Source organism: Cyprinus carpio, chromosome B8 (assembly GCF_018340385.1).
Source record: "Cyprinus carpio isolate SPL01 chromosome B8, ASM1834038v1, whole genome shotgun sequence".
Lineage (NCBI taxonomy): Eukaryota > Metazoa > Chordata > Actinopteri > Cypriniformes > Cyprinidae > Cyprinus > Cyprinus carpio.
In genome coordinates this window covers 9554619-9578162 of record NC_056604.1, presented here as the reverse complement: position 1 = coordinate 9578162, position 23544 = coordinate 9554619, and the positions used below count along the sequence as shown (strand labels likewise).

Below are 23544 nucleotides of genomic sequence, written 5' to 3'. Positions count from 1 at the left end.
GTCTAGAAGTCTCAGGAAAACCAAAACTTACAAACTCAGACCGCAGTCAGTCTAAATTAGAGCATCTGTTTCTGACTCCACCCATCAACCCACTGATTCAACATACTGCCCTGCCTGCAAAATGCTCTTATTTCCTCCCCCCTCAGACTTTCATTTAAAATATTCATTGTACAAATGTTGATTTTACAAACAGTTTGAGGCTCAATTGCAGGCTTTTTTTTTTTTTTTAAGTAAAATAAAAGTGGTGCCACCGTGACAACCTGTGATGTGTGTTTTAAATGTAATTACTGACTAAGAAAAATGAGCTTAAATGAATTTAAATTTAATATACTTATGGTAAAACCTATACATTTGCATTATGTATTATTATTCAAAATATCAATAACAGTAAACTAACAATACTGTAAATTGAGAAGAAATTGAATAAATAGTATAGAAAAACAGAGCAGATTAAACTGTTTTGTTAAACTGTGTTACTTTGTTTTATTATTCCCCATCATTTCATATATTTGTTTATTTAACCCGCCTATTTATTTTTTGTGTTGTCTATTTTAATATTTTAAGAACTAGGCTTTGATAGTATTGAAAATTAGGACAATCATGCCAGTAAAGCCGTGTCCATAAATTAAATAAATAGCATCTAATAAATCAAAGTTTAATTACATAAATAAATATAATGAATTAATTAAATGACAGAATAATGTGATAAATTACTATGAATAAAGTAAAGTTTACAAAGAAAAGATTAATAATAAAAAGATCAGGTGTTTACAAATATAAATAGTAATATTATAAGTACAGTGACTGTCTCTCTACAGCAGTGGGGAGTGAAGGCTGGTTCTTGGAAGAGCCACAGCTTGCGGAGTCAGTCACATTCTTGGCTGGGATTCAATGACTGAGCCAGACACACACAAACACTGAGCGAGAGAGAGAGAGAGAGGGAGAGCGAGCGAGCTAGAGGCTGTGCTCACTGACTCAGTCATACTGAACTGCAGGGGCAGAGGAGCGGAGGCGACGCGCCGTGTCCGGCTGCAGCGATCTCTACTCGCAGGGAAAAATACGGATTTAAAGTTGGCGGATTGTGTATTCGACTCCTGAATTTGACGTGGGACAAGTTCGGCTCCCTCGTGGGATAGTTTTGTTGCAACTTGCGCGCTTTTGCTTGTGTTACACTTGAGTTTTCTGTACGCGTCTGTCTGTGGATATGGACAGAAGAGAGCCCGCTGCAGGGGAAGAAGACGCGCCGGTGGAAACCTTCGTCTGAGCGGGGATTTGATGAAGCCCTATCGGCCTTCTTGTACTTGTTTTCACAGACTTGGATTTCGAGACACGGAACCAGGACCTTTGAGTCGTATTTCACCCCAGACGCTCGGTTTCAACGACAACGCGGTGCGCGAAACATGGAAACAGTAGCGCGACAGAGTTTCCAGCCTCACCCTGGACTGCAACAAACTCTCAAACAGTTTCACCTGAGCTCCATGAGCTCTCTCGGCGGACCGGCCGCGTTCTCGGCCAGATGGCAACACGACCTGCTCTTCAGGAAGGACGGCAAAGACGTCCCGGAGCCCGTGCTGCACCTCCCCCCCATGCAGCCTCCGCAGGTGATGCCCGGGCCGCTCTTTATCCCGTCTGACCGCTCCACCGAGAGGTGCGAGACGGTCCTGGAGGGCGAGACGATCTCGTGCTTCGTGGTGGGCGGCGAGAAGCGCCTGTGCCTGCCGCAGATCCTCAACACGGTGCTGCGGGATTTCTCGCTCCAGCAGATCAACTCTGTGTGCGACGACCTGCACGTCTACTGCTCGCGCTGCACCGCCGACCAGCTGGAGATCCTGAAGGTGATGGGCATCCTGCCGTTCTCCGCGCCGTCCTGCGGACTTATCACCAAGACGGACGCGGAGCGCCTGTGCAACGCGCTCATCTACGGGGGGACGTACCCGCCGCACTCCAAGAAGGAGATGTACGGCTCCATCGAGCTGGAGCTCACCGAGAAGAGCTTCAAGATCTATCACGAGTGCTTCGGGAAGTGTAAGGGTCTGCTGGTCCCGGAGCTCTACACGAGTCCCAATGCGCCCTGCATTCAGTGCATGGACTGCAGGCTCATGTACCCGACCCAGAAATTCGTGGTGCACAGTCACAAATCGCTGGAGAACAGGACTTGCCACTGGGGCTTTGACTCGGCCAACTGGAGGGCGTATGTCCTCCTGAGCCCGGATTACACGGGGAAAGAGGAGAAAGCACGTCTGGAGCAGTTCCTGGATGACATTAAGGAGAAATTTGACTTCGCCAATAAATACAAGCGGAAAGCATCACGGGTAAGCCAGTTTGTTGCATTTTGCGCTGCATCAGGGCGAACTTTTTAAGTTTTCTTATATTGTACTGCAAGTGTCAGATGTCCATGACAAGCCGTTTCATCTATTTAAACTAACTAGTGTCTATGTTATTACTAGTTTCTGCCCCAGTAGTAAGCCAATAACGACTACCGTCTTTTCCAATTTCATTAAAAAATTGTCATTCGATACATATTTTGTAATCGTGCATATTATCAGATAATTCATTGCAAACTACTTCTCTGCAGTGGCAAGCATTTTTGCTTCAGATGCCAACTATTCCATTTCAGTTTTTCTAACTAGGTATCAATATTAATTCTGGCTTAGTAGAAATAGTTCAGCTACTTGTATCTGCGACAGTTTTCATAGAATGAATTGGATCATACTCATTTACCAGACATTCTGACTACTTATTGTATCTTGCAAGTAAAAAAGCAATCGAAACTAGTGATGTAAGGAATTAGAGAAATTGAAAATATTCTACTCACTTTTGGATTACTTATTAGTAGACCAAAAATAAGTATCAGAAGCATATAAATAGATATTGTTAAAATGGCTTGCCATAGTCGTCTTCAGACGAATGCTTGGAGAAACGCCAAGGGTGTCAGTTCTTTGGTGACACAAACTTCAGACTCAACAGTAAGTAGTTATTTGGCAGACGTACAGTGCACTTCTTATAGGGACAGTCCCCTTGGCACAACCTGAGGTTAAGTGCTCTGGGGCACTGTGGCGATCTCCATGAATCACCTCTGCTGGTATTTAAGCAACAATCTTAAAGTTGGCAGACTAGAGGTTTAAAGCGCTAAGCCACACCACCAAGGTGAAATTTGTATGTCTTAGGTTTTGCATTGGCATATTCCAAGTAGTGTCACCTTCCCTCCTTAGATGAGTGCTTGGAAAGGGGCCAAGAGTGTCAGTTCTTTGGTGACCCAGTCTTCAGACTCCAGAGACTATCAAGATATTGGTTTCCCAGTCCAAATGTTACAACCTGATATCCGGGAGAGGGGTGAGATGTGGATTCTGTGGGCGGACGTTGAGATAGAGTAGCCGTCACAGTGGCCTAAATTTAATGGCATGAAATATTTAACTTGAGCAGATCAATGCAAAAAATCACAGATAGCATTTCTAGGCACTTTCCACATGCTGTATTTAATTGACCAGTAACTAACCATTGGTGTCATGACCTCTGTCCCATTGGCCTTTACTGTAGATACAGTGCGGAGTGTGTAAACAAACAATCATTAAGAGCCATTAAAGGCCAGGGTGCTTAGTTTTCAGCTCTCTCCCTCTCTCTGTCTAGTGCTTGTTTTTTATCATCTCGTTCCTCCATCTGTCTCTCTCGAGCCCAGCATGACTTCTACATGTCCCACGGCAACGGCGTCATGTTATGGTAATTCCGAAATGGGTCGTATAGCTATCACAGGTACTTGACAGTGGATGTGTTTTTAATGATTGGGCCATTGATGGTTTAATCATGGGACTGCTGAGGGAAAAACTCATGCTCTCTGAGCTGCACTCCAACCAAGTTTGCTGCTTAAATATGCATCATAAAGTTCATTTCGGGGTATTTTTAGAAGGAATAATCCGATAAAGCAGTCTCAGGCTGATTGTTTTATGTTTATCTGCTTTGGGTTGTCTCCAGTCTCGGGTTACTCGCATGTGTGGAGGCTCTTCTTACCCTTGGGGCTCTAAGGCTTGACTCTTGCAGCAGACAGGGTCCTGTTTGTGAGGTAGAGGTTTAGAGGAAAAGTTTTTTAGTAGTGTGCCCCCCTTCAATACACACACACAAACACTCAATGAATGGCAGGCCTGGTCATTTGCATGAACTGTTTTCCCTGAATGGAGCTGATGATGCAGGGATTGGAGTATTGTGGTGGAAACGGAATATGAACCGACAAAGAGGTGCATTCACCAACATCTCCTCCCTCCCATCTCTCTGTGATCAGCCCTCCACATCCCCCACCCACCAGCTCTCACCCAGTTACTTTCCCTGTATGAGTGGAGCGAGAGAATGTAAACCTAGGCCCGCACTCCAGCGGGTTTGCACACATTTGCCATTTTCTGTCTCTTTTTGCACTGACGATGTGTGTCATAAGTGCTTTGCCGATTGAATGGGCCCTTACGGTGAATGACGTTGCCTCGTTAACATCGAGCTGTTTCCCTTGGTCTCAAGTGAGACCAAAATGTCCCGGAGCTCTGTGCATTATCACATTATCAGACCCCCCACAGCAGGCTTTTATTCCTCTCAAGAGCTTTCCTGCCTCTCACCACACAAGAGAGAACACTCTCAAACCGTCTGGAAATGGAAGTGGAAAACATCTGTATATCCATCTAGAAAGAGGGAGATGTGGTGTATTTTTACATTCGTCCGCCCGCCTGGTCACTCCTTTGCCAGGAAGAGTCGGCGATTTGATATTGATGACTTCATAATGGCCTCCACACAATTTCATTTGCCACTAAGATGCTTGTAGAATAAGACTGAGGCCTGAAATGTAATCGATCCAACTCTATGCAAATACTTATACTTAGATATGCTAGTTTGATTTCATATTGTGTCAAGGGGGACGGTTAGAACTTTGAATGGTTTTGAAATGTCTCCTATGCTTAAGTAAAAACAGTTTTATAATATATTGTAAAATGCAATTAATTCCTGTGATGGCAGCAGAAACATTTCTTATCATTATCAATGTTGAAAAAAGTTGTGCTAATTTTTGTTGAAATTGGGATATTTGTTTCCAGGATTCTCTGATAATTAAAAGTCTAAAAATAATTTTAAATCTTATTTTTAAATAGATTTTTGTTTGCTTTACTGTCACTTTTGGGTCAGTTTAATGCATTCTTACTCAATAAAAGTTTTAATTTCTTAAAAAAATGCAAGTGATGTAGACATAACAGTTTGTTTTGCGTTTATATACTGTGTGTTGCTGTCTGGGATGCATATTCTGTGTGATTGTGACAGAGCTGTTTTGTTTTTTGCTGAGTTATTTACAGATCTTACTGTTCCTCATCTGTGAAAAGTAGTCTGGCAGTCTCTCTCTCACTCTCTCTGTCTCTGGGTGGGGTGAAGGAACTTCCTCTTTCTCTGCTGCTTGCTGAGGGAAGGTCACAGACTGTGTAGTTACTCAACTTCCTTTGACATATATATATACATATACGTACATATATACGTATATGTGTGTGTGTGTAAGTGTTTGTAAGTGCATATCTGTCTGGTGCTTTCAGTCAGCAGCCGGAAGAAGCAGAAAGACAGGATGTTCTGTGTCCCTCGCTCAGACACACACTCACAATTAAGCGTAAAATGTACCTAGCCATTATGTTCTGTCAAGCTGTCTCGGGTCCACACGCACTGTCTTTTAATACTCTGTGGGGTGGTGGGGGGGATACTGTTACGCTTGTCTGAGATCTCGTTCAGAGGGTTCAAAAGAGTTTGGCTGCTTGGTAAACAAGGCTTGAGTTTGCTGATCTGTAGTATACAGGTTCAAAGTGTAAGCTTAGGTGTTGAGTTGGCTTCATGAGATATCATGATTACAGTATATACTGATAAAAATGTCTGGACGTAATTGTCAGGAGTGGCGCTGAATGATTGGGTGGATTAAGGATGAAATAGCTTAAGACTTTGTAAACAAGTGAGCAAATGCCTTTAAATAGACTCAGCATTTAAGCTTTGAAAATGAATATGATACACTGATGAATAAATCAAATGAATCACAAATAATCAATATTTGATGAGGAAACTCCCAAATGAAGATCACTTTTATATGTTAATATGGAAGATGAAAATGGCTTTAGAGTCAATATGTTGCTTGCCTATCGTTGACATACAGATCACAAAAATCCATTTTATAATCAACTTTGTCTATCCTACAGATAGACTTTTTGCATTACATCTCCACCATTCCAACCAATGTTACCAAAATTCTTCAGAATATCTTATTTTGTGTTCCTGTATGCATTTTTTTTTAAATTGTTGATCAATGTAATTATGTGTTTGATGTTTATTTATTCTGCTACTTATTTGTTCTACATTAATTTTTAAATTATAGCCCTATTATGATTTTCTTTTCACAGCTTATTCAAATTGACAGATTTACTTGACAAAATAGTTGGCATTTTCATTTTTCAGAGCAGTAAGCACGAGAAAGCCCATATCATGAGCATTTCCCACTTAGTCATGCATTTGATTCCCCCCTCTGAGTTTCCTGTTAAATGTGGAGGCGTTTTATCAGGGGTTATTTAGAGAGTTTTGGCAGACAGTGCGTTCTTGCCGCCAGTGCAGGAAAACCGCAGCTCAGTGACGGGAAGGGAGAGTTGCGACAGCCGCATTCCAGGACCACCACTCCCAAAGTGCAGCGAGAAACTGATTATGCAAATGGGAGTATGAATGGGCATGAATGAAGTGTGCCCTCTCACTCGGTTTTTCGCATTCGCTGCACGTCTGCCGGCACACTTAATCGCACACACGCACACCTGCTCAGTATCAGAACTCTTCCACTGCTGACTTCTCGTCTCCTCCACAATCAAGTGTTTTTTTTTTTCTTTCTCTCGATCTTTAATTCCCCCCAGGTGCTGGAAGTGGGTAGTAAACCTCTCTAATCATGCAGTCATTAAAGCAGAATTGAACCGCACTCAGCCTTTGAAGCCGTTTTCTCACTTAATCGTTCGCTCTTTGGAAATAAAGCTACATAATTTAGTCTAAATCACGCCCTTGAAAACGCTTTTGATGAACACCTTGCGTGTTCATTTTCTTTCTTCCGTCCTCCCCGTTCAGTTTGACTGACTTGTGATTTTCATTTCGGAGAGAGTGTGGCATCTTTCCAACCACAACTAACAACTAACCCCCCCCCAAGTGCCTCTGAGAATTCTGGGATATCTGATGGAGAACTGAGAGGGTGCAAGAGCTTTGGGAGAGGAAGCCAGTTCCCTAAGGGGATATTAGGTATGTCCCGTCTCATTCGCCAGGCATATCGCTCTTAAGCCATACACACACACTTACTCATAGTGGACAGCTCAACTCGACTCGGCTCAGCAGCAGCTGGCCCCTGGTATGCATATCAATGGCCGCAGCACGAAAAGCTGCATTTGCGCATTTCTCTGCCTCCCCTTCAGAATGTGAGGGGCTCCACGGCACGGATAGTCCTGCAGCTGCCGACGATATAAACCAGAGGATCCGTCTGAGAACTGAGCTGAACGGCTGTTCTGAGACCTCACGGGTCAAAGTCTTCATAAGTATGTTCCAGAACTTGGACTCGTGAGGTCAAAGACCTGCAAGGCATAGAAACGGACCCTGTGTTGTTCAGTCGGTTACTGATATGAACAGGCTTTTGTTTGGATATCCACAAGGGTCATTTTTATTGTTGCGCAAGAGTGCCAGACGAGAAACCCGAACAGTTTTACTCAGTATGAAACTCAGCGAAAAAAAAACATGGTAATCTGTTGCTTTCATAACAAAGCTTATTCTTTCCACTGATCCTGAATAAAAAAATCCCTCATGTGTAGTCCTGGGTGGTTATTAAATTCGACAGGGTTTTTTTCAGGAGTGAGCAGCAGCTGAGTGTTCTAACGAGACTCCTTTAGGTGCTAATTAAGATTTTTCAAATAGTCCGTCACTGACAAGCCCGAACTGATGGATCATAACTGTGATTAGCCAGCCAAAGAGAGAAAATATGTGGCTTTGTTTTAGAGATAAGACACGAACATCTCCCTGGAACAATTTAAACCCTAATTGCATTTGTGGCACTAATAGAATGCAAATGCAAGTCAATTCATTAGTTTTTTTTTACATTAACAGTTCAGTTCATGTGTGAAGATTCATGCTTGGCTTATTTGCCACATCCTTGCTAATTTGAAAAGTTTTTCACCTCTGGAGCTGAATTTTCAAATCAAATTGGCACTTATTCAGCTTTGCTGTTCAATGCTATTTAGCAACCTCAGCGGGACGTATGACTTTCGCTGTTTTTTCCATCAATGACTTAAAAATATGCCCGAGAGATCAAATATACTTAAGTAATAGACTTCATTCACACTAGGTGCCCTATTTAATTTGATGCAAACGATTCAAAGTGAGGCTGTGAGAGACAGAAGTATGTTCTCACATTTCACAACCCATTTTTCCTACTGGAAATATAGAGGCCAAGTTCCAATGTTTTGTCATTTGAACAACTGACATCCATGTACGTAATAGTTCAACTCCGTGAACATACAGAATTACAAAAAAAAACAACCTAATTTCAAATCACATAAAACAAAACAAAAAATATGATTTTGGTCAAATCCAGAGTTACAGAAAAATTCAAAAATACATGTTATGTGCATAGTGTATATAACATTCCAAAATAGTCACTTTTGAAGTACCAATGTAGTTAGTATGTTGCTTAGTAGGCAGCTCTCTAGATTTTGGAACTCAAAGCATCGGAACTCAAGAGAGCTAACCTGAAGACCTTACTGCCTACACAGTTACAGAGCTTCTTAGTGAACGAAGAAACATTCGGATTTCAGTTATAATGTAATCGAAATCAAGACTATACATATTGAATAATTGTTCCTTCTTACATAATTTCCACTCGTCATCAGCTTAAGCTGTGTTGTGACATTATATCACACCCTCTCTCCTAGGCTGTCCACCCCCCCTCCCCCAGGATGCAGAAGCTAAAATCTCATTAATGTCAGATGGAGATAAACACAGATAAAAGAGAGAGGTTCATCACGGGGCATCCTCTCTTTTCACACTCCTTCCACCCTGCCCCCACACATCAGTCAGCCTGGTCTGTGTGTGTGTGTGTGTGTGTGTGTATGTTTGTATTGGCTGGCCTTTGGGAAAGCATTCATATACCTACCTGATAGGGCGGTTGGGGGAGGTGGAGGAGGATGCGATGTCGGGGGGGGGGTTGTTGGCAGACAGCTGAGTGTGGGATGGAGGAGGGAGCTTTTTCTGTGTCCGGCATTAAGAGGGAGGAGGGGTGGGAAAATAGATGTGTTTCGGGGGTTTCCTCGGTTACTGTGATTGTCAGTGCAAGACTGGATATGCTAATACGTAAGGTGTGAGGTAAATGTTTGATTTATTGAAAGACATTGTGAACATTTAATGTCAGGCAGACTGTTATGAGCTGCTCCTGTGTCCTAGTCACACCAGAATAACAAGTACAAGTCAATGAATGAATTAACTAAACAAGTAGGAAAGAAAAGGAACTGGATCCAATGTTCTGTCTGGCAGTTTATTTCTGCGTCATGCGCTCTGTTTTAAATAAATAAATCGTCATTCATTGCTGCTTTTTTGCATTCATTCATTCATGGAGCTGTAGAAATGCATTATTAATGACAGTTAAGCACGAATAGAACAAAACACATTTTCCTGGATGAGTTTAGCTTTGAAAAATTCATCACTGAACCGAATCACCTTCCGTTGCAGCCTCTTTTTGGACTTTAGCATAAAGATGATAAGATTTGCCATTGTTATTGATTTATTTTCAGTATTTTTCAAGAACAATGTTTTTTAAAAGTCGACATGACTTGAATTTGACCTTGTTTATTTTCTTTAAGATCTTGAATGTATTGCTCTGAAATTATTTTTGTTTTCTGCTGATGTAGCCAAGGTTGTGTGAGTGGGGAGAAATTATATTAACCAATAATATCATGCTACACTTTTCATGATCCAGTCATATACAGATTGAAGCATTCAAGTCCTATCCTATGTTATTCATCACTAAGAATTATGTTTCTCTGAGTTATGTAATTGAAATTACAGAAGTGAACAGTTTTATGTTTATCTTTAAAGCTCACTTTTTGTACAATTTGTGTGGGATTTCCAGCTGTATAGTTATATTACACTCCTCTCTGGAATACTTAGTTCTGTTTGGCCACTTCTACACATAATGCATCCTGTATGAAATTTAAGTCTGAAATTTGCAGCACTGTTCTTTTGACTCCCACTGATTGAAGATTGCAGAGCAAAATAGGTGTTTTTGGTGTGTGCATGGGGATTTTCTGCTATGTCAGCTGAGCCCTATTGTCTTTGTGTGACGGAGTGAATCAACCTTTAGCTGGCAGTTTGGGTTTGTGTGTCTAAGAGCAGTCCGACACATGACCCTTCCCATCAAACCCCTCTCTATTCAGACACACTGACCAATCAGATCCCTCTATACAGCTCCCATCGGACAGATGGCTGTCTGACAGAGGCAGCGTGACATACACATGACATGCACACTGAGAGACAGTGACACTTCCTCAAACTGAATGACTATGAAAAAATAAGATATTTTTGGAGTCACACTGCCTTTTTAGCAGCTATCTATAAATCTGCTTGAGGGAAAGTTCATAACACAGTAGATGTGAACGAAGAACCTAAATAAACATGCCAACTTACTCAAGCAAGTGAACATATATATTGCAGAAAATATTTTGTATAAAGAAAGTGAAGATTCATTTTATCATATTTTTAATAATTTGTGCATACAACATGTTCATGACACTTTTAAAACATTAAAATCCTCCCTTCAAAATTGTCATTAACCAGCTTGCAGAAAATATGTATGTAGTATTTACACTTTCATTCAAAAGTTGGGGGTCAGGAATTGTCAGAAGTTTATATTTTTATTCAAGATTGGTGCATTGAATTGATTAAAAGTGACAGTAAAAGTTTTTTTGTTTTTGCAAAAAAATCAATTTCGCATAAATGCTGTTCTTTGAACTTTCTGTTTATCAGTGAATCCTGAAAAATTTAATGGCAGCAATTGTTTATATTTGAAAATATATTAACATGGAAAACTGTTATTTTAAATTGTGTTAATGTTTTACAATATCACTTTTTACACTGTATTTTTTGATCAAATGAATGCAGCCTTGGTGAGGATAACATTTTCAAAAACATTTTGAACGATGTCAATAGCAAAGTACAAGTATTCCTGTAAATTGTAATTGTAACTATACAACATCTTGTGTTTAGCATGTGCATATCTACCATGGAAGTTCTTAAAGACTTTTTACAGGCATCTAAAGCCTTGCTTTAGCATCTGAAAAAAAAGAAATAGACATACAACATCCTTCCTCACCCCGTTCTAAGTGAAGTGTTCGTCTGGGCCCAGTGGCACTGGTTTGAGATGAACCATCATTTGGTTTGGTTAGTCAGACTTATATAACTGCCGTTCTTTGAAGCATGCCCCGCACAGAAGAAGCCTACTTCATAATGTGTAATTTGACATTGAAATGAGTAGACAGACATAACTATTACAGTACACGGCTAGAAAAATGCAACTGAAATCCTCTAGTTATGTTTGCTGAGAATGGAATCGCCGGGTAGCATGAAACGCTGCTGTCTAGGCTCTTGGCTACATCCACAGAGGAGAGAGAGGGAGAGACAGATGATGGGTTTGCTATCGTGACTGCTGTTCTGATGTCTGTTCCAGACCGGCAGCAGGGTATGGATGATATTAATCGTACAATTCAGCGTCAATGTGCGTAAAGAGGTAAATAGATGCACTCACTCATAACTCCATCTGTCTGACACCCACCAAATGCTTCATCATTGAATCAGAACTTCCACACATTCACACATACCCTTTTTCTTCTAAATGGTGATGGTGCCAGAGCCAGTGTTTCCACTGTCTTCCACTGAGAGCAGAACAGTGACGTTATTCACTAGCCTACATAACCTGCCCGCAAAACCATGGCACAATTTTGAAAGGATATATTCAAGCGTCTTTATGTAATCATGAATCAGAAGTGACGATAAATAAAACTCTTAGCAATCAATTCACACATGATATTTGTAAATAAAATATGTGAAAATGTAGCACAGCATTAAGCATTTCAAATGTAGCTTTGTTTGCTGTAATAAGAAATGTTTCACAGTTTTGTACCACCTCATTTTGTTTGGAAAACTTTGTGGTGCAGCTAATTTTTTAGATCCAGCCCCCTTTTTTGGAGTTTTACTTAATCTTGTTTTGTTTCACTTTGGTCATTTTAATTTAGATTGAGTTATTCTTGTTTGGAGAACTTTATGTGTAGCACTATTTTTAGACCCAAAACCATGTTTTCTTTGGTAAAAATGTATCGGCAGCTATGGTGGTGTGAAGCATCTAAGTTCGCAGACATGTAGGTTCCACCATGACATCATTCAGGTGAAACCCTGACCGCAGAACACACAGTAATCTTGTTTCAAAGTTGACCTTTTACAGGCCACAGGCCAAGAATTACAAGATTACAGGCCACACAACTGGGGCAGAGAGCGAGTGTGTGCTTGTGTGTGAGGATGTTAGTCAGTCTAACCACACAAAGGCCTGCACTCACACCCCGTCTAAATGAACAACCACACTGCTGCGGTCTGAAACACAGCACGGCTCAGCATTGATGTCTCCTGCATGTTTGCATTCCGTCAGGAGGCAAATCAGAGTCTTTTTGTCTTGTTTTGTGCATGCGTGAGTGTGTTGTGGTGAATGTTAAATAAAGCGAGGGTGCAGAATGTCAAGGGACGCTTTGTGTTTGGGGTGATGGAGAGCACGCCAAAGGTCCCACCTCTCATCCTGGGGTTCGACTGGGCTCCTTTTGTCCTTCGGACATTTAAAAAGGATCAGCTGGGTCTCAGGAACAAGACTAAGACTAGAGACAAAGTCTAGGCATGAGACTGTTGTCTTGGTTGTGGTCTTCATGAGCCATGCTTCATTTTCCCATTTTCTCCAGCCTAAAGGACCATACACAGTAAGAATGATAACTTTGACAGTTAAATAATCGTTCTAATGCTATGAGAATATGGAAGTCCAGACCACAACTATAATGAACAACACAGAGGAAAGATATTGTTGGAATCAATTTCCAGCTGATGAATGATTAAATCATTCAGTGGCAGATGATATAACTGCAGCGCGTGCTTATTGTTTTGGTGTCAATACTAATTTATTTATCTTTATATTTATCATTCTTGGTGTGAACAAACCGTAAGGCTAGAATAGCTAGGCCTAATAATTTGATGTGTTAACATGTAGCATCTAGCACAGAGAGAGAAATGCAACGTACAGAACCAGTAGACACATAAATGTTGGCAGGATGTCTGCGAAATTATTCATCTAGTCAGCATTGCGTACTGTTTTAAGGGTCATATTTACATAAAAACAGCAGCTGTATGTATATTCTGAATCATAAATGTTCACATTCAAATGTAAACATTCGATTAACATTTGCATGTGATCGTTTTTGCTCGAAAAATTACTTTGTTGATGTATGTGCGCTGTCAGGAGATTATCTATTGTAGATCAGTACTTAGGCTAATGCTAACACTTATTTTTTATTACTCTGTACAGATTTTCCATTTTTTTCCCTTTATTTTTATTTGAGAAATTGAGCCTTTGCCGTTTTACCAGACACAACATTACAATCACTTCATCACTTCCTGGTTTGCTATTGGTAAAGATGTCTGCCAGTTAAAGCCCTGCGGCTGTAGTGGAGAGCTAGCGCTAGGTGTGACACAGAAAGCTTGTCATTTTGTTCTTTGATTAAGGGACACGGTGTATCAGTTCCAGCCTTAAAGCCCGCGGGCTATTTTGGTTTTGCTGGACAGGTAACAAAAGAATGTATGTCTCTGTTCAACTGCACCCTTCCCCCGCGTGTTCTCTCACCGGAGCCTCTGCTGTCAAACGCTAACAATGGCTCGCTAGTCGGTGGCCCACATGAATCATGTTGTGGTTTTTAAATCATTCCACATTGTGGTTAGCAAATTACTTTTCATTTTTGAATTCATAATTAGTTGAATTGATTTATGAGACAGATGCTCCCTATTGAAAAAAACAGCTGGTTTAAGCTGGTTCTTTGCTGGTTTATGCTGGTCATGTACTGGTCTTAAGCTGATTGGACCAGTTTAAGACCAGCACGTGACCAGCTAAGGACCAGCTTAAACCAGCAAAAACCAGCTCAAACCAGCATCCCAGCTTCAAAACATACCTAACCAGCATATGCTGGTTTTCTCAACAGGCCTGGTGGGGTGCAGGACCAATCAGACTTCTGACGGAATTAGGTCAAAAATTTTCTGCAATGTAAAATAAATTCATTAGTATGATACAGTACAGGAGCACAATCTGTTGCTTATTTCTAATTTTATAAGACACACTTTCATGTTAATTTTTTTTTAGCTATTTTAGACTTTAGTTTTGCAATATGTGTTATTTAAATTAAATGGGCCAGGTTTTGGATGCAGCTTTGTCAGTCTAATACATTGGGTGTCAGTTTCAATTCAGTTCAGTTTGGTAAATCGCTATTGAGGCATTGTTTTAGCACATTCCAGATGGACAAAATTGTTCAATATCTTGAGTCGCATTACATATATAGATACAGTTATGAATTTAATTATGTTGACTTTAATAGAGGAATCCCTGAGAAGAGATTGGACAAGTGCAAGTCTGGTCACACCTCTTACCCAATCAAAAGAGGTTCAGAAAGGCCATGAGGTTTATGGGTGTTTTTGTGTACGCGAATGTGCTCTTGGCTTACTCCGGGTGAATTAAAAGTGTTGGAAACAATGGCATTTAATACCATTAGCATCCAGGCTAGTGTTGTGACTCAGGTTAGCGATCGTAGGTCATATATCCCTCACAGTTAATACTATTCCAACCCGGTACCACTCCTCCAAATGAGCTGACAGCGGACATGCTAAATAAAACAATATGTGTGAAACCAGAGCTGTATGTGTGTGTGCCTGTGACGGGAGGTAAAGGCTCAGGTTAAAGCCACGCGGCTCCCCCTGCGCTCGGCGCTAACCTGTAGACGTTCTACACCACCACTACAGTGGAATCCATTGATTTACTGTCTGAAACCACTCCTCGCCTGCCCACGCATGTAATCTCGCCCTGAAAAGGACTGTCACACACGCTCACATGCAAACACGAGCACACACAGACATGGAATCGGAGAGAAAGCCGAACACAATCTCTGCCGGCTCTTTTTTTTCCAAGAGGAAATTGAAGATAATTGTACCCTCCAACTAGCCCGCCCGGTTTTAAAGGGGCATCCTATATCTGACAATACTTCATTGTTTGCTCTCTGTAAGGATGTCTTGATGAAGTACAACGTCTGACAGTAGAGGGATCTAATTACAGGTTACTACTATTTACATTTGCGCTGTGCAGACTTTTGTAGTACTGGTCTGATGTATCGTCCCCCTCTCTTTTTCTCTCTCTCTCTTTTCTCTATTCACGTTGACCTTTATCTCACTATTAGGCCTATCAGTCTGTTTAATTATCTCTTTACCTTGGCTTCTAACAATTCGTCCTATCAGTAGGTCAAGGTTGTCGCTGTTTTCTGCAGCTCTTTGCCAACAACATTGTGCTTCTAAGTACTGAAGTAAAAACTATATACTATTAATCTCCAGTCGCACTGAATTAATTGGACTTATTTGCATAGAAGGAACCCGACAAACATGTATTTTCCCGAAGTAGTAACATGGCCTCAAAGAGCTTTAGTGTCAAGAAAATGTCAGTGTTGTTTAAGTTTCCCTTGTCTTTTAACTGTATGTTTGCATTCTGAAATTCAAAATTCAGAAATGAACAATTGGTTCCCTTTCAGTTCATGAGTTGAATTTCTTTGAATAATGTTTTTTTTTTTTTATCTGAATATGTAACTGGTAGCTGACATTATGTGAAATCAGATAAATCAGCTAAAGATGAAAACAAATAGTTACCCACAGAATAGTCTAATAGTTATATTTTTGGCACATTTTTTATTCCATACATATCTGTCCAGAACTGTTGGATATGTTAAATGGTGTCTCCTGATCTCATCCGTCTTGTTCGTTCCCCTTTCCATATCATCATCCATTGCTCCATCCGTCTCTTCTCGGACGCTAATGGACACATTAGCCTGTGTTAGCTTCAAGCGAGCTTATTATGCAGCCCAGGCCTTATCAATTCACTTCTGTCTCAATTAGCATCAACTTCACGCTGCCTCTCTTCGGCCGCAAGGAGCTTAATCGATCTACGACTCAATGGATCTCCTGAACGATTTCACACAGACCTGGCCAACACTTCAAAAGTATTCGTATTCAATGTACGAGCATATTTAAACACTTTATATTTATAATGACATGAATGTGATGGCTATCAAAGATATATAGATGAGGTGTCTTTTAGAGCTGGTAATATTTCAGTTTGACTGCAATTTGGCTTGGGCTTAGCGTAAGTGGTTCGGTCGATTGCAGAGTGGCTTTTAAAGCAAAACTAGAGTGAAATAGCGAAGCTGTTCTTCAAGCAATGATTACATAAATTTTGCAAAAGGCTTGTTGTTTCCCTCGAAGTCTGATTAAAGTGCAAGGGCAATTTGTTTATCCGCTCACGCCCTTGTTAAAGTCTGTCCATGTGTGGGGGAGTATGGCCCTGAGATCTATTGATTGCTGCAGGAAGCACATTCTGATGTTACACTGGGCTTCCTGAATTTGATGCCGTCTCCTTAGACATCGTATGTGAAGGCATTTTGACAGTGTGTGTGTGTGAGTGTGTATTCTTACCTCCCCTCAGACACAGAGACAAAACAGCTCAGCCTCTGTCCTTCCTTAAAGACACAACAGCTCTCCAATGACACAGACTTCTGTCTCGCTTGCCCACAATAATAGGCTACAGCTCAGTGTTTTTCTGAATAACAGCCACAAAGCCGCCACATTTTGCATCTTATAAAATGGCTTTTCCACAACTTTTTGTTCTATACCTTGTTCTGCTCCATTCATAAATGAATTTAGGATGTTATAAATTCTGATTTATTTCCTGAATTTTAATTGCATTGGGATAGGAGAAAGGTTGCAAAACTACAATTCAAATCTCAATGTAAGAAAGCAGAATTTAAAGTGGAATAAATTCAAACAAATTCATAAAACTTTTTTTTTAACTAGATAGATAGATAGATAGATAGATAGATAGATAGATAGATAGATAGGATCTAAGCCAGCAGGTTCTATTCTTGAGTGTGTAGTTTTTGGCAGCAATGACAAAAGAACACACACTCTCTACGTCCCCTGTGCAGGGACCTTATTCCAGCTCTGCCTGCTTATCGGAAGAAATCGGACCCGTCTCTTTTCTGCTGCTCAATCTGTCTCCTGAGGAGGCCCAGATCACTCCTCTGCCTGGGTGTAGTCGCTCTCGCTGGACCTCAGCCAGTTCTTCCACTTCCTGGGGCTCTCCATTTACCTAAGGTCTATTCAGTTTGTCAGACCTGCTCTAGATGAACTATACAGTGACCTGAAACAGGGATCTTGAATGTTGTCATTGCAGGCTAATTTGGCACTGGCACAGGCCAGTGGTTTTTACAGCATTGTGATGTTTCCAGTGATCTAACATTTGACTGCTGAGTTGTACCCGCACAAGAAAAGAGAAAAAAAAAAACAACCTTAAAAAGCCTAAAGTTTAAAGGTTAATAGGGATTACAAACCAATAGATAGGTAGGTAGGTAGGTATGTAGGAGGAAGATGGGGAGATTGGTATATGGGTAGATATATAAATAGGTAGGTTGGTATGTGGGTAGATGGATAGGTAGGTTAGTAGGTGTGCAGATGAATGGGTTGATAGGCAGGTGGGTATATAGATGGATGGGTAGGTAGATAGAGAGGTAGTTAGGTGGATAGATAGATAGATAGATAGATAGATAGATAGATAGATAGATAGATAGATAGATAGATAGATAGATAGATAGATGGATGGATGGGCAGATAGATAGGTAGGTAGGTAAGTAGATGGGGAGTAGTTAGTTTGGTAGATGGATGGGTAGGTAAGTAGATAGATAGGTGGGTAGGTAGTTTGGTAGATGGATGAGTTGGTAGGTATGTAAGTAGATAAAGAGGTGAGCAGGTAGGTAGATAGGTGGTTAAGTAGTTTGGTAGGTGGGTAGATAGATGGATAGGTAGGTAGGTAGTTTGGTCCATTGATGGGTACATAGATGGGTAATAAGATAATATTTATTAATGATAAAGTTACCTTGTATGGACCAGAATATAAGCAATTAATTTCCCAAAATGTGTCACCTGTATTGCATTTCTTTGAATTACAGTTGAGTCAATTCCTTCCTGACATTATAATTCCTGTGGACAGTTAAATTCACATTCACTCTAATGAATTTGAAGGGAGTCAGTTCTTAAACTACCTTCTGATGCAAAACCTCAGAAGTGCAGTGATGTTAAATGTTACAAAATATCATCACCCACTTTCTCTTTGCCTCTCATTCCCTAATTCTCATTCCGGATGGAGCTCTCCTGTCCCCATTCACAGGTCCCATCCCCCTCGCCCCTCTTTTATGCCTGTAACAGTAAGCCTTGTGATTGTGCCCCAGAGCGAAGGCTCTCCCCGAGCTGAACTCATTTGGAACAGAATGCTGGCGGCTTTGAGGGAAAGAGCCAGCATGTTCTAGTCAACCTGCTGAGCGTTCAGCGAGGCCAACACCACTCTGAGACTCAGGGGCGCACACATACACACAGACACACAGATGTCAGCACAACTCGAACAAACACACACTCCAATCAAAGCTCCTTTGTACTGTCCTCTCCCAAAGACAAGGGCTGCCAAACAACATCAGCAGCACCAACAACCGCAACAATTCGCCATCCACAAAAGCCCTCACCAAGCAGGAACTGTTGAATTTGCTCAGGAGCCAGTTGTTGGAGCATTTCGACACTGTTAACAAACTTGAAAGGAATCAAAAGAGCAGATTATAAAGCAAACTCATTCAGTAAAAGGTGCGCACTTGTGTTTTTCTTCTCCGTTCTCATTTCAAAAGGCCCGGCGAAGAAAAAGCCCGCATGAAAAGTGTTTAATTTCACATTGATGCTTGTGTAAATAAACGATCCTCTCAGCCAAAGGTGATCGCTCTTGTGAAATCATTGTGTGAAAACCGACAAACAGCGACCAAACCCCACTGCGTACCGGCTCATTGTGCGTGATTGACGGTGCATTGACTGAGGATGATCACAGCCATTCACTTGCCCTCGTATTTAATAGCAACCCAGTTTAGGACTTGTTTGGCAAGTAAATTGTGCCACTGAACTTTGAAACCTGAGTTGGGGCCCCAGACGCGGAGACAGGGAAGTGGTTGGGCCGAGCAGAGCATGCACGCTGATAAATGTTTATTTAGTTTTCGATAACATATCGGCCAGCCTCTTCAGCTTCTGTTGAGTGGAACTGGCTTGACTTCCTGTCTCTCTCTCGTTAATCTCTTTCGGCCCATGATAGAAACAATCTATCAGAGTAAAGCTATCAGTCGATCTCAGTCAAAGACCCCATAGATTGGCTGTGGGAGCTACAGAGCGACATTCTCATGGCTGAGCGCCTTCGAAATTGGGTTCAATCTGAGCTTTGATTGGCCGTCTATGTATATGTAAATAAAAATACAGTCCTGAATGGAATTTACTGAAGGGAAAGTACCAGGTTTGTGCATAGCAGCACTCAGACATTTTCCTGCTGAGCGTCTCAGGAGTGGTATTTCCTCTGTGAGTTTAAATATCAGGAAAACGCATGTGTGTGTGTGTGTGTGTGTGTGTGCCTGCCTGTGCATGCCTGGCTGTCACTAAATAGGTATAATTCCAATACCTCAGTGACAGAGTTAATGTGGTTGCTAAGCAAATCTGCACTTCCTGAGTTAAATAAGAGTTCCACTGACTGCTTCCTGGCTGGTGGGCTGGAAACACCGTCAGTGGGGAAGTCGTGGCCTAATGGTTAGAGAGTCGGACTCCCAATCGAAGGGTTGTGAGTTCGAGTCTCGGGCCGGCAGGAATTGTGGGTGGGGGGAGTGCATGTACAGTTCTCTCTCTCCACCTTCAATACCATGACTTAGGTGCCCTTGAGCAAGGCATCGAACCCCCAACTGCTCCCCGGGCGCCGCAGCATAAAAATGGCTGCCCCACTGCTCCGGGTGTGTTTCACAGTGTGTGTGTGTTCACTGCTCTGTGTGTGTGCACTTCGGATGGGTTAAACGCAGAGCACGAATTCTGAGTATGGGTCACCATACTTGGCTAAATAAAACCAATTATAAACACATGCTCACACACACTCCAACCCTGCTACAGACACGCAGTGGTAAATGGGGCTTTGCTAGTGTGTTCATGTAGAGAATAATTGCATTACTAAGGGGGGTTGCCCAACTCATTGTTTTCATGCTGCATCCATTCGACAGGAAATTAGCATTTTCCCGATGAAATGATCACCGCAATTATGTAAGATTGTGTTGTATGTTGATTCACTTCTTTTCTGTTAGATTTGTGTTTAAATTTGGACCCTTTGACCTTTTACTACTCTAGCCAATGCTAAAAATGACACTGGCCATTACAGCATGGGGTTACGTAGGCATGTGTAACCCTATAAGGTAACATTACAATTCTACCGTGCAGCCATGCAGACATGTAAACCGCATGTGTGTAACGGTCTCTCACACTCAAGACGGCTAGCCGGTCGTTCCGTGAAAGCCAATCCTGATGGCGTGGGTCAACTGTCCATCATGCTGGAGTGAGATTTCATAGCGTCCAAGTTCTTTAATTACAGAAGTGAAGCAGTGGAGCCAGACCAAAGATCAGGGTGTAGTATGCCGCAGGGTATTAGCATTTTATCAGGTGATCTGAGCTAGCTGGGTAAATTAGTTATAAAAGTCATAAAAGTCATTAATTAGAAGTCTTATTTTATTTATTTATTTATTTTTCGCAATAGCCCTGTAACTGATACTTGATTTCCTTTTTGATACTTTGTTTTGATAATGATTTCTTGATTATATTTCAACCCAAAAGCAAATAAAAAATATTACATTTCATATTTTTAAATACAATAAAGACTAACTTTAAGACAATTAAAAATGCTTGTACTGTCATGTATTTTTATGACAATTTATCACATTCCCCTCCAGCAGTTATCAAGATGAGAGAGAGAGAGAGATTCACCTATATTTCCAATATTTCTTTCTTTCTTTTCTTTTTTCTTTTTTTTTTAAGTATTGACTTTTATTCTCTTATCATATTCATGGCATCATATTTTTAGAACAAAAAAAGAAAAACTGAAGTATTCTCCAAGGGTTTGAAGAATTTGAATATTCAGATTTTGTTAAGGTTAGTTAGTCTTTAAGAGTGAAAGTGTCATCAATTAATGTATGTGTGTGTCTTTGCATAGGTGGAGTTTTGAGTCTGCATCTGTGCGCTTGCTAGTGTGTGACCTGATTCAGCTAAGTGTGGCGAACTCTCTCTTGCTCTACTATGGATCAGACTGCATTACAGTGCGCCTGACAGGCTCTGCAGTACCACGCAGAGTAGCTGTGCCTCGTTTAGCGTAATTCTTTTACGCACGGCTGCATTTACTCTTCCCTCCTCACTGTGACTGACCCGGGAAGGGTGGCCCCATAATGGGGAGATCCAGGACTTTTTAAAGACTGATATAATCTGTGATATTTATGGGCAGATGTGGTGAAATTACACTGGATCCAAGGAGCAGCGAACCCAACAGGAGGGATCTAGGATGCACTGGTGACCTAGAACACACTTCACCCCTAAATCACACTCCACCTCTAAAACCTCATAACACTTCCCAACCCCTACAAGATTTTTACCCAACATGGACCCCCTTTTTTACTGAACATGGAAGGTTTATAAAAATGAAGCTCAACCCCCTTTCTTTTGTTGCTTTTGCTCTCATTTCTTTCCATATGTTACTCACTCAACCCTGTTGTTTGAAGGCCTGACACACCACCACAGGCTTGCCACTCCCAATTACTCAACCCTCTTTCTTTTAATCCCTCCATTCTTTGTCTCTCTCTTATTTTTTTTCTTTCTCTTTCTGGCTCTTTTAGCCTTTTAACTGCTTTTTCTGTGCCAGAAGATAGCCGTTGTTCCTTTGCTCTTCCCAGTTTTGAACTGGCAGGACTCATGTCTCCGCTTCCAAGTACCTTCAACAGTGTGACATTAGCCTGCATCGTTCAGCGCACCTCATCATATCAGCTAGCGAGAGATCTCTTCTGAGAAGAGGATGACATGAGAGATGGAGGGCTGGGAGGGGGAAGAGGAGAGGCCTCTGTGGTCATTGAGATAGGGCCAAAACTGTTTTCTTCAGCTTCAGAAAGAGGCCCTTGCTGCTAGTCTTAGCTTATCGCTCTGTTAGCAAAGCACCTTTGGCCTCTGTGGTGATGTTTGTGCCTGTGTGGCTACTTGTGTCATGGGAGTGGTAGTTAAGGAAGTCTGGCACTTTTTTTAAAGCAGCCACTATATTCTTTTCGGTGTTTGATTGGGAATAATAGAAAATTGTTGTATTTAATCATGAAAGTATAACTTTTAAAGGGGTCATATGCTGCGATTTCAATTTTTCCTTTCTCTTTGGAGTGTTACATGCTCTTGGTGAATAAAGAAGATCTGTGAAGTTGCAAAGACTAAAGTCTCAAATCCAAAGAGATATTCTTTAGAAAAGTTAACACTCGTCCATGCTCCCCTGAAATGGCTCATTCTAACAAGCCCCCACATCTCTACATCAGTATGTGGGAAGATTTGCATAACGCCGCACAGATTTTCACGCAAAGAAAGAAGGCGTACCTTTTATTCTTGTTGTAGTATTGTTGTTGCCGCCGCCGACATATTGTATAGACACTTTGTGTTTCACTGTGAAAGCGAAATTACTTTGTTTGGCCTTCCAAAAGAGGACTATATCCGTTTTGTCATGCCTGGAGCTGACCTGTGCTGGTCGCTGAGGAAATACATCAACTGAATATGGATCGCCAAATCGGCTTTCACCATGGATGAAGCGGCGTCCAGCCCGGGGTCGTCACATGTGGTTGCTGCAAGACCAAGGTATGCTCCTTCATAGAATCTACCTGCTGCACCGTTCTCAAGCCACTCGCCTCTGCTCATTCAAGTTGGCCATGGCTCACTCTAGGCCTCCAGCCTCTGCTCACTCAAGGTGTGTGATGTTGTTCCGTTGAGAAAGCGAAACTTTGCTTTTGTCTTCCAAAAGAAACCATGACTAGAAATCATGTTTATATCACGTTTATAATGGGTTTTATGTTTTTGTCTTGTCGCTATGGCCGGACAAGTCTTCACAATATGTTAAGAGGCGTAACATTTGCAACTCACGCTTGAGGCATTCGGCCAATCACAACGCGCTGGATAGCTGGCCAATCACAGCACACATCGCTTTTCAGAGAGATAAACCAAATCAAAATTGACGCGTTTCAGAAGGCGGGGCACAGAGGAGAAACAATAATGTACAGTATGTGGATGTGAAATAATGTGTGTTTTTTTTTT

General features: G+C 41.4%; 1 protein-coding gene across 1 annotated transcript in view; it reads left to right on the top strand.

Annotated features, from left to right (window-relative positions):
* The first annotated feature begins 931 nt into the window (after positions 1–931).
* The window catches only part of LOC109094962 (ski oncogene-like), a 69787-nt gene continuing 47174 nt past the window's right edge, over positions 932–23544 (top strand). The window contains exon 1 of the mRNA XM_042729618.1: positions 932–2312. Coding sequence (XP_042585552.1) covers positions 1401–2312 — 912 coding nt within the window. The 5' untranslated portion in view covers positions 932–1400. The remainder of the gene's footprint in view (positions 2313–23544) is intronic.